This window comes from Rhinopithecus bieti, unplaced genomic scaffold (genome assembly GCF_001698545.2).
Source record: "Rhinopithecus bieti isolate Rb0 unplaced genomic scaffold, ASM169854v2 scaffold_9383, whole genome shotgun sequence".
Classification (NCBI taxonomy): domain Eukaryota; kingdom Metazoa; phylum Chordata; class Mammalia; order Primates; family Cercopithecidae; genus Rhinopithecus; species Rhinopithecus bieti.
Genome location: NW_016806471.1, coordinates 1,706,272 through 1,719,645, shown reverse-complemented (window position 1 = coordinate 1,719,645; position 13,374 = coordinate 1,706,272). Strand labels below are relative to the sequence as shown.

The 13,374-nt window shown below is 56.3% G+C and overlaps 1 protein-coding gene across 2 annotated transcripts in view; it reads left to right on the top strand.

The window, feature by feature from the left end:
* The window catches only part of GFRA2 (GDNF family receptor alpha 2), a 102,844-nt gene that overhangs the window by 462 nt on the left and 89,008 nt on the right, over positions 1-13,374 (top strand). The window contains exons 2-3 of one of the 2 annotated variants that reach the window (XM_017876744.1): positions 714-787; positions 5,993-6,307. In XM_017876744.1, coding sequence (XP_017732233.1) covers positions 748-787; positions 5,993-6,307 — 355 coding nt within the window. In that variant the 5' untranslated portion in view covers positions 714-747. Of the gene's footprint in view, positions 1-48; positions 788-5,992; positions 6,308-13,374 lie in introns of those variants that run through there. The other variant, XM_017876745.1, reaches the window with a different exon arrangement.

Genomic DNA, 13,374 nt, shown 5'->3' with positions numbered 1-13,374 from the left:
GAGGAGCAGGGAGAGTGGGAGAAGGGGGAGGGAGAGAGGAGGGCTAGGGAGAGCTGGAGAGAGCGAGAGCAAAGAGCGAGCGAGGGAGAGGAGAGAGGGAGAGAGAAAGACACACGCACGCAGAGACACACGGTCACTGGAATTCCATTAGAAAAAAGTGAGCCGAGCAAGGGTTAGCGGGAGATTTTTTTTGAATCTTGTCTTCGTCTTGGTGCGAAAGAAGCGACTCCAGTCTCTCGTCCTCGAAGCTCCGACTGGATTGTTCCTGGGCGCTGACACCCGTCGGTGGATTTCATTCCTATTTGCATTTTATTCCGACCCCCTCCCTCGCCGCTTCCTTCCAGCCCTTTACTCGCAAATCGCCTCTCTCCCCCACCTCACCAAGCCCCTCCTGGGAAGCGCAGGGGAATTGGACCCGCGGGGACTCACGCCTTCCCGGACGATTGGAAGGGAGGGCTGACCCCAGGACCGGGCTCTTGGCTTAGAAAGCCGATACACAGATACGCGTATATTTTGATTGTAGCGGGCAAGGGGGGCGTCGAGAGTCAGCCCACCGCCCTCCTCTCACCCCACCCCCTCCAGCCAGAGGCGAGAATCGCAGGACTCGGGATCTTCATCGGGTGGACTAGCTGGGATCTCCGCATTGGATTTGGGGCTGATTACCACTGCTTGACTATTATTGTTGTTGTTGTTATTATTTTTTTTTACCCAAGGGAGAAAGACAAAAAACGGTGGGATTTATTTAACATGATCTTGGCAAACGCCTTCTGCCTCTTCTTCTTTCTAGGTGAGTACCTGCGGGCGGCTAGCTCAGGGAGAGGCGAGAAGCCGGGGAGGCGGGGGGCGAGCGGAGCGCCGGCGGGGGGCTGGCGGGAGGCACGGCGGGGAGAAGCGCGCCGTGGAGCGAGCCGGGCCCGGCGCTGGCGAACCGAGCGGGGCCGGGCAGCGGGGACGCGGACGACGGACCGGAGCCGCGGCTGGCTGGCGACGTGGGGGCATCGGGAGGGAGACTCAACATCCGAACCGGCCCCGCAGACCCGCACACACACACACACCCGCGCTCGCTCACATGCCAGTATAGCGCTCATCTCCCCCGAAATAATGGGTTCGAATTGCGGCAACTTAAGGAAAAAAAATATCGAACTCTTGATCTGCAAGGAGGGAGGGAGGGAGAGGCTCCGAGGCGTGGAAATAACAGTCCTGCCGGGTCCGCCTTTCCTGGTCTGCTCCCGGAGTCGGTCGTGGTGGAGGGCGCGGGTTTCTCGGGCGGCTACTGCTTGGACATCGCGGGGCCGGGGGGAGCGCTGGCAGTCACTCCCCACCTGCCAGCCGCGCCTGACAAATGCAGCCCGCGTCCCCAAGCCCTGAGCCCCTAACCGGCGGCTCTACTCCCTGGAACACTTTTCAAGTTTCTCCCTATCCAGTCCCGAGCCAGATGGGTAGGCGGGAGCGGAGGGTTGTGAGCAGCCGTTTCCCGGCCTTCCCTCCTCCATCTGTGGGGGCCGCGGACCCCCGTGACTGGTGGGAAGAGACCGGAGGGAGGCCAAAGTTTACTTCCTCCGTTGAAGAGGGTGGGAGGCGAGGGAGGAAAAACGGGTCTTAACCAAGACCACTGCTCCTTTTGTAAGAGCCCCCCTCCCGACCCCGCCTCCAGGATAGGGAGGAGGGGCTGCCTGGCGCCCCGAGCCCCACGCAGTTTCTTTTCCACACAGAATTCCCAGCCCCTCGCTACCTTAGCTTAAGCTAGGTGAACTCTCAGCTGCTTGGGAAATGGGTCTAGAGAAGGAGGGAGGTGAGGAATCTCCGGAGGGAGGTGAGGAAAGGCGGGCGTTTGCAAGGCTGTGCACCACCGAGGTCCCAGGCAGGGCTGCTGCCAGGGTGTAGATGCTCCCATAGAGGGAGCTGGGTAACTACTGCGTGTGTGTGTGTGTCTGTGTGTGTGTTTGTAAGGAGCACACGTTTGCTTCAGTGAGGGTGCAGTTCTACCACCTTGGCTTGCTGTGTAGCCAGTGTTAAGCCAGGCTGCCCAGCCAGGGTCATGATCGAACCCTCTCCCTCCTGCAGCAGGGGATCCGGGAAGGCCCCGAGTGGGGAGGTAGGAGGTGGTTACAGGAGGATGTGTGTGGTCGAAGAAGTGCCCACCAGACTAGGATAAGGGACCGGAGTCATTGGGTGTCCACACAGGCTCTGGACTCTCTGCCTGTCCCCGATGCTTCCTGCCAGGTGCGAGTCTCCAAGGGGGCAAGGCCCTGCTCTGGCGTGTGGCCTTAGAGGTCCTGCCTCCCTCAGCCCCAGGCAGCTTCTGTCTGGGGTGGGAGAGGCTCATGGAGGAAGCTGGAAGGTGCTCTGGGCCGGCTGTGATCCCGAAGCCCTTTCTGACAACCCTGGCAAGTGGACTCTCGTTCTGAAGGGGCTACTATAAAATCTGACCTTTTCTCCCACCGCTGGCTTGAAAACCCAGCCTTCTGGGTCCAAGCATGATCAGGGCCAAGGGGAAAAAAATTGTATTTCAGGCAAAGCAGCCCGATTGTCTACTGCTGAGCTGCACACCCCAGGATGGGCAGGGCTCCCAGGTGTGGGTACCATCTGGGGTCGGGGGCTGGAGAAGAGCAGTGTGGGCCCCTGGTCATTGCAGGCAGGCTTTCTTCAGCCAGGCAGGCTGAGGAGTCCACCTTTCTCCTTCTCAGAAGTGGGTGTGTATGCGTGTGCTTGGGGGATGATCAGAGAGGCCCATCCCAATGTCTGCAACCCTGGAGGCTGAGTGTTGAGAGGTGGGGGTGAGAGCAGAAGAGCAGCAGGCTCAGCATCCCCTTGGGTCACAGCCCTTCAGTTTCTTTTCCTGGAGAAGTCCCCTTCCAGAGCTGGGCTGAGTGGAGTGACCACAGATATTGAAAGACTCTGGGTTAGGCCAGTGGAAAGGAAGGGAGGGGTTGGTGTTTAGGAAACTTCAGCCCTGGGGCCCTTTTCCTGGCAGGGAGTTGGTTGAAAATTCCACTGAGTGGGTCTGTGGAGGGTGGGGGGAGGTTTTGCTGGGGCTTGGGACTTGGTAGTCAATTTCAGCTGGGGGCAGAGGCCTTTTGTGTGCCCCTACAGTGAGATTCTGAGTGAGGTCTGAGCTGGATAACCCATGGTGGAGAGAGAGAGAGGCCTTTCTTGCCTAGTATCTTGATCTCAAGTGCTGACCCAGGGAGGGAAGGAGATGGGGAAAGTGACTCGGGCGGGGGTGTTGGGCTGGCCAGGGGACCACTTCCGACTGGCTTTCTAGCACATGTTCTAACTGGTGGGATGTTGGATGCAGTAGGGCAGTTGTAGCTCTGTGTCGCTTCTCCACCCCCCTCTACCCCCGTGTCTTGTTGGATCAAAGTTTTCTTCTAATTTAGGATTTGGAAACATCACCAGGATACCCCCTGCCCTTCACTCTCTTAGGATTCTTAGCTAAAGGCTGCATGCTGCATGCTGTAGGGATTCCTTTCTCTGGCTAGGCTTGATTTGTTCTGGGGGTCATGGAATGAACTAGAAGAGTCAAGGATGGTTTGGTGAATGGATGCCCTGGCCTTTCGCAGAGTGCGTCCCTTGCCTGGTCACACGAGCCAGGTGGCAGGATGGGGGAAGCCCTCTCTTGGCATGGGAGCCTCCCTAAGATTGTGTAAGGATCATCCTGTGGGGCTCTAGGCCTCAACTGCAGGACAAGCAAAGTAAACGTCCTTGTGACCTGAATCCCCTGGGCTAATCTGACCTTTAAGCACGCTGTGAATTCTGTGCCTACAGAAGGCTAAGGAAGCCAGGAAGTTCCATTCCCAGGCCCCCTATGACAGTGCAGTCTTCGTTTCAGTCAAGGTGGGAGGGCATTAGCCTATGGGGAGGCAGGGGGTGAAGTCAGTGGAGGGCCCAGGGCTGTGCTGTTCCAGAGGCTTCCGCAGGCTGGTTGGGGGCCGCAGGTGCAGGCGGGGCCGTGTCAACTCATCTGCTCTTGGGGGCCCAGCTGTACCCGGGTCCTGCTCAGGGAGGTAGGAATCTGCTGAAGCTGGGAAAGAAAGATGCTGCCTCAGCTTGTGTGGAGGACACCTCTCCAGCCTTTGCCCGGCCTCAAACTCCGCGCTGATTTCTTCTCTGGTCTTGTCTCAGCCTGGCCGCATCCATCAGCCTTCCTCTTCTGGGGCAGAGGTCTGGTCAGTGGGAGAAGGGCACGTTTTTTGCTCTGGGCCTGGAAGAAGCCTTCTGTACCCCAGGCCCACCCCTACTGCTCTTCTCTGTTGCCTCCTGGAGGTGGGTCTCCCGCCCGCCTGGTCCTGCAGGGAGTGGATGGATTCCTGTTCCCCGGGGGCTCTCAGGAGTGAAGGCCCGCTGTGCAGCGCGCTGCCCCTAGGTGTCGCTGTCTCCCTGCGGTAGCGCCCCCCTGAGCAGGGCCTCCCAGGGGAAGGCCTGAGAGCGGCTTTTCAGGGTAGGGATGGGTGGGGGGATTCTGCGGTATTGAGGAGGGGACATCTAGCCTAGGATTTTATTATGTTCTAGAGCTAGATGAAGTCGAGGAAGCCTCCCAAATTACTCTCTGGGTCCAGGAAAGAGCAGTCATGGCTCTGGGCCCTGGTGCGTGCTTTTCCTGGGGGCAGGATCTGGAGTTAGGGGCTTAGCAGAGGACGGGGGGCTGGGAAGACCATGTCTGTGTCTGGAGGAAACCATTTTAGGAGCTTGGCTTTGAAAGGATCAGGCGAGCCTATCCTGCCGTTTATGTCTTCTTCCTTGTCCCCTCCCTCCTGAGGCACTGTGGGTGTGGACACTGGGGCCAAGATGGGAAGGTGGCCTGATAGGGGGTTGCACATTGGTGGAGGAGCAAGGTTCCATTTGCAAGGCTGGGGTCCGAGGAGGGGAGCTTTTCCCTTTTGCAATTATTTGGCTTTTGGAAGGAAGAACAAAATAAGAGACAGAGGGGAAGGGGGTTTCACAGGAGGTTGGAAAGGAAAGAAAAAAGAGGAAAAACAAGGCCATTCAAAGATAAGAGGTAAAAGGTGATGAAGAAACAGACCTCTTGGGAGACTGTTAGCAAGAGAAGCGCAAGATACAGCCAGGCACAAGCAGAGCTAGAGTGGGGAGGAGAGAGCAGGGTGCGCAGGGGGCATGGATGCTCCCCAGGCTTGACAAAAGCATTTGCTATTGGAGGGGTCCGGGGTGGAACTCGTCTCGCGGACGGCGAGGGTTCAGGTCTTCATCTGGTGTGAAGTTGTACTGGAAGGTGTGGAGGGGTGAGGCGGGAAAGGGGTAGCGCCTCCTTCTTGGGCTTGCCGGAGCGGTCGAGTTAGGCTCATCTCTCCCTGTCTTGTCTTAGAGTCAGAGTGAGAGAGTGAGTACACTGGGAATCTGAGGGGGCGTTTCCATCGCTATGTGTGACCTTTATTTGTCATCACCCTTCTTCGGGCCTCAGTTTCCCTAGGGTAAAATGTGGGGTTGGACTCTATGGTGTCTATAAGGTCCTAACAGGCTATGACAACGAAATGACTTGGCACTGCTTCCAAGGCTCAGTGCAGCGCCATGGGTGGGCCTCTGGCTGGAGGTTTATTGGGGTTTATAGGAGGCCTGGGTGGTATGAAAGTGAGATCTTCCCCACTCCCTGCAGTCCCCAGCAAGCTGTGCAGCCTCCAGCCAGCCGTGCAGTCCCCAGCTCTCTGCTGAGGCTGTGACATTCTCATCTGGGCTCCTGACGTCTTAGACCGTGGTCTTGAGCCAGGATCTTCCTGGCTTTATTGTGCCGTGCTCCTAGGCCCAGGGCCGCTGCTGAGGAGGAATGGAGTGCAAACGGAGAAAACTTGCTCGTCCATCCAGGGGAGGATGACGCCTGAGTTCTCCCTCGGGTGTGAGGAGGGCTGCCCACAGAGTCGCCTTGGTGTGCTTTGGTGTGAAATGGGTGTGACGTTCCCAGCAGGGCCCAAGGCCTGTATCTTGGGTGGGAGATTGTGGCGGCCCTCATTCATGCTTGTCTTCCCTCCCCACCACCCAGACGAGACCCTCCGCTCTTTGGCCAGCCCTTCCTCCCTGCAGGGCCCCGAGCTCCACGGCTGGCGCCCCCCAGTGGACTGTGTCCGGGCCAATGAGCTGTGTGCCGCCGAGTCCAACTGCAGCTCCCGGTACCGCACGCTGCGGCAGTGCCTGGCAGGCCGCGACCGCAACACCATGCTGGCCAACAAGGAGTGCCAGGCGGCCCTGGAGGTCTTGCAGGAAAGCCCACTCTACGACTGCCGCTGCAAGCGGGGCATGAAGAAGGAGCTGCAGTGCCTGCAGATCTACTGGAGCATCCACCTGGGGCTGACCGAGGGTAAGCCTGAGCGGAGCTGGCCCAAGGGGAGGGGGTGTGGCACAGGCAGAGAGGACGTGTGGCAGGCCAGGGTTTCAGGAGGGAGGACTAGGTGATGGGGTGAAGTGGCCAGCTGTCTATGTCTACCTGCTAGGGGAACCTAGAATGCAGAGAAGTCGCCGCCCCACCAAGGAGGGTGGCATTGTCGGAAAAGGCCAGGAGAGACAAAGAGGAGGCAGAAGGGACAGCTGGAGAGGAGAGAGGGAGGTGGTGGGAGGAGGAGAGCACAGGATGGAGGAAGCGGGGTGAGTGGGGTGGGGGAGGTGGGCAGGGGTTGGGGAGGAACAAGACCACGTGATTCAAGCAAGGACAGTGTGAAGTGGTTCCAGGAGAAGGTGAGGACAAGGGTGACCAGGCAGAGATGGATAAGTGAGAACCAGGAGAGAGAAGGGGCAGGCTGGGTGCAGGCAGAGAAACCAGCCACTTCAGCTGTCACAACTGCTGCCCTGCCCCGGCTGCTGTCCTGCCCTGGGGCTGATCCCAGAGCTGGCTGCCCCTACTCTGCCCTTCTGGCTCTTGCCTCCCTGCTTCCAGGACACCAGCCCTTCATGTGGCTTCTGCACCCCATGGCTGGCCTGTCACCTTCTACAGGGCTTGGGGCAGTGTGCAGGCAGCAGGCCCCACATGCTTTGGCAAACCTGCCCCTGAGTCACAAAAGTAGAACCTATAATCCCTCTGCCAATAACACACTCTCACATCCCCTTCCCCTCCAGACCTGGGTGTGGAGGATTTGCATCTGTTTAAGAGGTGGAGGTGGGTCACTGTAACCAGTTTATTAATTGAACGCATGTTTATTGAGAACGTATTGTCTGCTACGTTCTAGGTGTTGTAGGAACAGTTGAGGGCAAACTGGTGCAGCCTCTGGCCTCCTGGAGCTGAGTCTGGGTGGGGTGTGGATAAGGGGGCTTCTCTCATTTGATGGCTTAAGTGCTGTGAGAGGGAAGACACAGGGTGTGATGGTAGCAGCTTGGAGGGGGCGTCCACGCCCTTGCTGTGAAATCTAAAGCATCTTCCTGGAAGAGGCAGGCTTCAAGCTGAGGCTGAAGAGTGAGTCAGAGTCACGAAATTGAACATAGGTGAAGGGAGGCAGGAAGAGTGTGGGAGGTGGAGGGAACAGCATGGAAAGGCCCAGTGTGAGAACTGAACCTGTTTACAGAGCTGCAAGTGGCCTAGAATGGTAGTGGGTGGCAGGTGGTGTGTGGCGGGTGGTGGTGGAAGTGGGGAGGAGAATTAGGGGCAGAGGGAAGGATCCCTGAAGGGTTTTAAGGGCGATGATGAGATCTGTGCTTCAGCAAAATGTTTCTGTGGTACCAGTGGAGAGAGTAGATTAGAGGACTGTCCAGAAGCTGCTGCTGTGATACAGGCCAGGAACAGCTGTGGCAGAACCAGGACAATGGCAAGGAAGGAGAAATGGGTCTAAGAGCTATTTATTTATGCATTTATTATTTTTGTTGGGGTCTCACTATGTTGCCCAGGCTGGTCCCAAACTCCTGGGCTCAAGTCATCTGCCCGCCTCAGCCTCCCTAAGTGTTGGGATTACACGTGTGAGCTACCATACCCAGCTAATTTTTAAGTATTTTTTTTGTAGAGATGGGGTCTTGTTATGTTGCACAGGCTTATCTCAAACTCCTGGGCTCAAGCAGTACTCCCACTTTGATTTCCCAAAGTTCCAGGCTTACAGGTATGAGTCACTGCCCCCCAGCCCTCTGAGAGCTATTTAGAAGAGAGAATCCACAGGTCTTGGTGACCGACAGGAGAGGAGAAGGTGAGGGGAGAGAGGAGTCAAGGAGGGCACCCAGTGTCCTGTCTTAGGCAGCTGAGCAGGTGATGGAGGCCTAAGAAGAATCAGTCCAGTCTTTGAGTGCAGAGAGGAGGGCAGGGGGATGGGGAATCTATTTTGGGGCCCGTGCCTTGTTGACCACACCCTGCAGACATGCAGGTCTGGAGTTGAGGGAGGAAGTGGGTCTGAGCGAGACTGAGGAGTGGACATGAGCCTGCAGGTGGAAACCAGGGCCAAGGGGGTGGGTAGGACCACAGTGAGAGGAGGCCGGTAACAGACCCCGGGGACCAACCCCGGGGACCTTGGCATTTAAGGATTTGGGGAAGGGAGCCTGCAGGGAGCTGAGAAGGTGCTGGGGAGAGGTGGGAGGAGCAGCAGGAAAACAAAGGGGGGTCATCCCAGAAGAGAGGACCCTCAACAGGGTTGGATGCTTAGGGTAAGCTGAGGCTGAGGCTCTTAGATTCTTAGGTACCTACTATGTGCCTCAGAGGGTGACACACTGGAGGAGCCATGCTCCCCATGCCAGCCATCGTATGGGGCAGGAGACCTTTCCCCTGGGCCCTCCTGCTGGAGGGAGGAGCCTGGTTAGGGAGCGGACGGGATCAGGGGGATTGGGAATGATGAATGCAGATGACTCTTTCTGGAATTACAGTGTAAACAGGAGAGAACAAAGGATGCTTAAAAAAAAAAAAGATGGGAGAGGATTGAGCAGTTTAAAATCTAAGGTCGGACAGTAGTGATGGTGATGTTGCCATGAAGAAGACAGAAGGGTCTTCTGTGGAATGATGCCCTTGGGAAGGGGAGGGGCTGGGTCCAGGGCACACAGTGGGCCAGGGGATAAGCCTTAGAACAGGGGAGCAGGCCGGGCGCGGTGGCTCAAGCCTGTAATCCCAGCACTTTGGGAGGCCGAGACGGGCGGATCACGAGGTCAGGAGATCGAGACCATCCTGGCTAACACAGTGAAACCCCGTCTCTACTAAAAAATACAAAAAACTAGCTGGGCGTGGTGGCGCGCCTGTAGTCCCAGCTACTGGGGAGGCTGAGGCAGGAGAATGGCGTAAACCTGGGAGGCGGAGCTTGCAGTGAGCTGAGATCCGGCCACTGCACTCCAGCCTAGGCGACAGAGCGAGACTCCGTCTCAAAAAAAAAAAAAAAAAAAAACAGGGGAGCAATGCTCCCTCTAGGTGCTGGGAGGGAGGAAGTGGCTGTAGGTGTGAAGCCAAATAGACAGGGATCCTTGACCAGTCAGAGATGGCTCGAATATGTTCTAAATACAGGAATAAGAAATGCGTATAATTACTACCATCATTAATAGCAAAGTATTCCTCATGAATCAGGCGGTGCCTTCTCCCTAGCAACCTGGATTCCTAGAACTAGCATGAGCAAAGGGAGCAATACTGTCCTGAGGGTACTGCACTCTATTCCTCAGGAGATAAGGCGCTGTCTTCACCCAGAGCCGGACTCTGTAGCGTACAAAGAATTAAAGCGCTCGATGCCTGAGCTGAGTAGTTTTGTTTCTTGTCTTCTTTCTGGCAGCCTTCAGTTTCCACCCAAGGGAGACTGGGCAGCAGGTTTGGGTGGGCTGCAGAGTGGACAGGGGAAGGGACAGGACAGAACTGTCAGCCAGAACAGCCGGGTTGAGCGCTTGGGCCTTTTAGCACCAACAGCCCTTCCCATCTCACTGGCTCCCTCTTTATCACTGCATCAGGCCACAGGAGGACTGTGCCGATGGGATCCAAGGGAAATAAGCATGATGCTGTGTGCATTTAGCTGCACACTGCTGTGTGGTTTTCAAGGCCGCTTGACTGGGAGTGCCTGACTGCAGATGGTTTCTCTGGTTCCAAATCTTGTTTTTTTGAGACAGGGTCTCACTCTGTTGCCTAGGCTAGAGTGCAGTGGCATGATCACAGCTCACTGCAGCCTCCATCTCCTGGGCTCAAATGATTCTCTCACTTCAGCCTGCCGTGTAGCTGGGACCACTGGAGCCTGCTGCCATGACTGGCTTTTTTTTTTTTTTTTTAAAGCAGAGATGAGGTCTTACTATGTTGCTCAGGCTGATCTTGAACTCTGGAGCTCAAGCAATCCTTGTGTCTCGGCCTACCAAAGTGCTGGGATGATAGGCGTGGGCAACTGTGCCTGGCCTTGAGTCTTTTTATTTATTTTTTAATGAGACAGAGTCTTGCTCTGTCACCCAGGTTGGAGTACAGTGGCAAGGTCATAGCTCACTGCAGCCTCAGGTTTCTGGGCTCGAGTGACCCTCCTACCTCAGCCTCCCGAGAAGCTAGGACTACAGGCACGTGCCACCACGCTTGGCTAATTTATTTTTTATAGAGGTGGGGTCTTGCTATATTGCCAGGCTGTCCTCGAACTTCTGGCTTCAAGCAATCTTCCCATTTTGGCCTCCAAAAGTGTTGGGATTATAGGCATAAGCCGCTGCATCCCGCCTGGTTCTAAGTCTTGAGATGGTTTATTAATTCATTTATTCAACAACCATCGGTTAAACACCGACCGTGTGCTTCAGAAGGTAACAGCACTGTAGGAACTGTGTTCCCTGTGCTGGCCAGCAGGCAGGTCGGGAGACCTTTCCTCTGGGCCCTGCCTAGAAAATACACTCTTACTTTTTTCCTTCCATAGAAGACTGCATCTTTTCCCCGTAGGGGAATTCCACCTTCTCCTGGGTCTTGGGAGCCCAGAGGTAGTTTCTGCCCAGGGCCGACCAGGGGAAGCCAGGAGGCCTCCAGGTAGTGTTATTGTGAGTGGCAGGGTCTACCTGAGAGGTAAGCATCCATGGCCTGTTGAGCAGTCTCCCTGAGGGGGACTGCGAGTCCTTCCTCCCTGTTCCTTGATGACATGTAATAACCTGGTGCAGGCCTGGGACTGCGGAGAGGGCAAGAATCGCTGAGAGGAGCAATGTGTGTAGGCTTGGATTTTCCTTCGGATTCTCAGCCTCTCCTTGGCCCCTGCTGGTGGGCGTGATTTACCATGGGGCTCTGCTCCGCCTTCTTCCGCTCTGTGGGACTTAGCTCTCAGTATGCAGTGGAGGTGCACAGCAGGTACGAAGAGCCTGTGGCAGGAGTGGGGAGAATGGAGAGTGGGCTGGGGTAGGAATGTGACCTCAAGACGTGGCTGCTGAGCTCCTAGAGTCTGAACTGCAGAGGATCTGGTGATCATTCAGGCTCCCCACTACCATCTGGCAGGGAAACTGAGGCATGGATGGGTGAGATAGCCTTCCAGGGCACACAGCAAGCTCATGACAGGACCCAGAGTGGGTCCCAAGGCCCCAACTCCTTATCCAGGTCCCTTTTCACTGCCGGGGGTGGAGATCCCATGGCTTGGGCCCCGTTTTCCTCCACTGCCACCATTTCCTCCATTACCACCACCATTATTTACACAGGGGACTGTCACTGTTGGCTGCATGGGGACTTTGAGACCAGGTTTCATGCCCTCTGCAAAGGTGACACTGAAATTCAGGGTCTTTTGGTCTGAAGATGAAGAGCAAGGGCTTCTTCCATTCCCAGAATCTGACATTCTGGCTCTGGTTTCAGTGGCTCACGCCTCAGGATTTCTCACTGGTGAATTCCGCGGCAGAAACAGGCTACACAAGTTGACTTAAAGAGGCTGGGCCCCTCCAAACCAGTTCCGGAAGAGGCTGTTCCCACCCTGCCACCCCTACGCCATTAATCAGACTGGCCTAGCTCTACCTAGGCCCGTGGCCTATAATCCCAGCACTGAGGCTGAGGAGCACGGATCGCTTGAGGTCAGGAGTTCGAGACCAGCCTGGCCAACATGGTGAAACCCCATCTCTACTAAAAATACAAAATTTAGCTGGGCGTGGTGGCAGGCACCTGTAATCCCAGCTACTCAGAAGGCTGAGGTGGGAGGATCGCTTGAACCCAGGAGATGGGAGTTGCAGTGAGCTGAGATCATGCCACTGCACTCCAGCCTGGGTGACAGAGTGAGACTCTGTCTCAAAAAAAAAAAAAAAAAAGAAAAAAAAGTCTTCGTTTGGATTAGGCTGTCAGCAGATTCCAGCTGGGCACCTGCTGTGTGTCCTGGGTGTTGCAGGGCATGAGGGATGCTCTTAGGAGGTGACTTGAAAGGTGGAGGCTATTTCTTATGCAGGGAATGTGCCTCCTCCTTGTCATTTGGGGCTGTCCCTTTTCCTAGGGGTCTGCCGGGAATAACAGGCAGCCTCCTTGCTCGGTGAGCCTGCAGGGGGCTAGTTGAGTCTCCACTTCCAGCCTCTGGGTGACCACACGCAGAGGGGTTGCAAAGCCCCTTTCAGATGCATGATACCTTGCTGCAGGTAGCCCTGAAGAGGCTGCCCCACCTGTGCTCACTCCTGGGCAGAGGGTGCCTGCCTGGGCACTGGGCCCTCCTGCCTGGATGGGAAATGAGTGTGTGAGGCTGTGGGTCATCACCTGTGCCCTGCTTCTCACTACACACACACACACAGACGCGCACACACACACGCACACACGTGCAGGATGAGTGATGAGCCGTCAATTTCCCCTCGCTGATAACATCTCAAGAGGCTATTTTCTTTCCTGCTGAGGCCTTAGCAGAGGAGGGTGGGATTCCTGACACAGTGGTGGGGTCTTAAGGGGAGCCCTGGGCCATCCATCTCCTGTCACTCACTTGCATTTCCATTCCTGAGCCCCCGAGGCAACCAAAGCCTCGAGGAAAGGTCCAAGGACCTGCAGGTGGTGGGGAAGACAGGAGGGCCCTGCGGGAGAGGGGTCACGCAGACTGAAGCTGGGGATCAGATCACCCACTGAGCGGAACTTCAGCCCCTCCAGCAAGATTCTCCTGGCGACACGATGGGAGGCAGAGAGGAAATTCTGTCCTCCTCAGTGACCTGGGCGGAGCTGGCATGATGTGATGGGTGGAGCTGGCATGGTGTGATGGGAAAGGATGCTGGTAGGAGGGCCAGGACAGCAGAGTCTAGCTCTGGCCCTTCCAGGAGTAGCTGTGTGATCTCAGGCAGGTTTCTTCACCTCTCTGGGCCACCTCAGAGCCCTCTGTTGTGAAATGGGGAATGGTCATGGAGAACCCTTTGACTTCAAATCCTGCGATTGATACCTGGCTTTACGTGGGCCAGCATTGCCTCACTTCCCCCAGACGTACCTGGAAGTTCTTCCAAGGGGGTTGGCCATGCAGTGTGGTCACGAGAGAGAAGTGTCAGGCAGTTCTGAGCTGCTGTCGGGGAGCTTCTCCTCTAGTTGGGAGACAGACCTGCCTAGGTGAA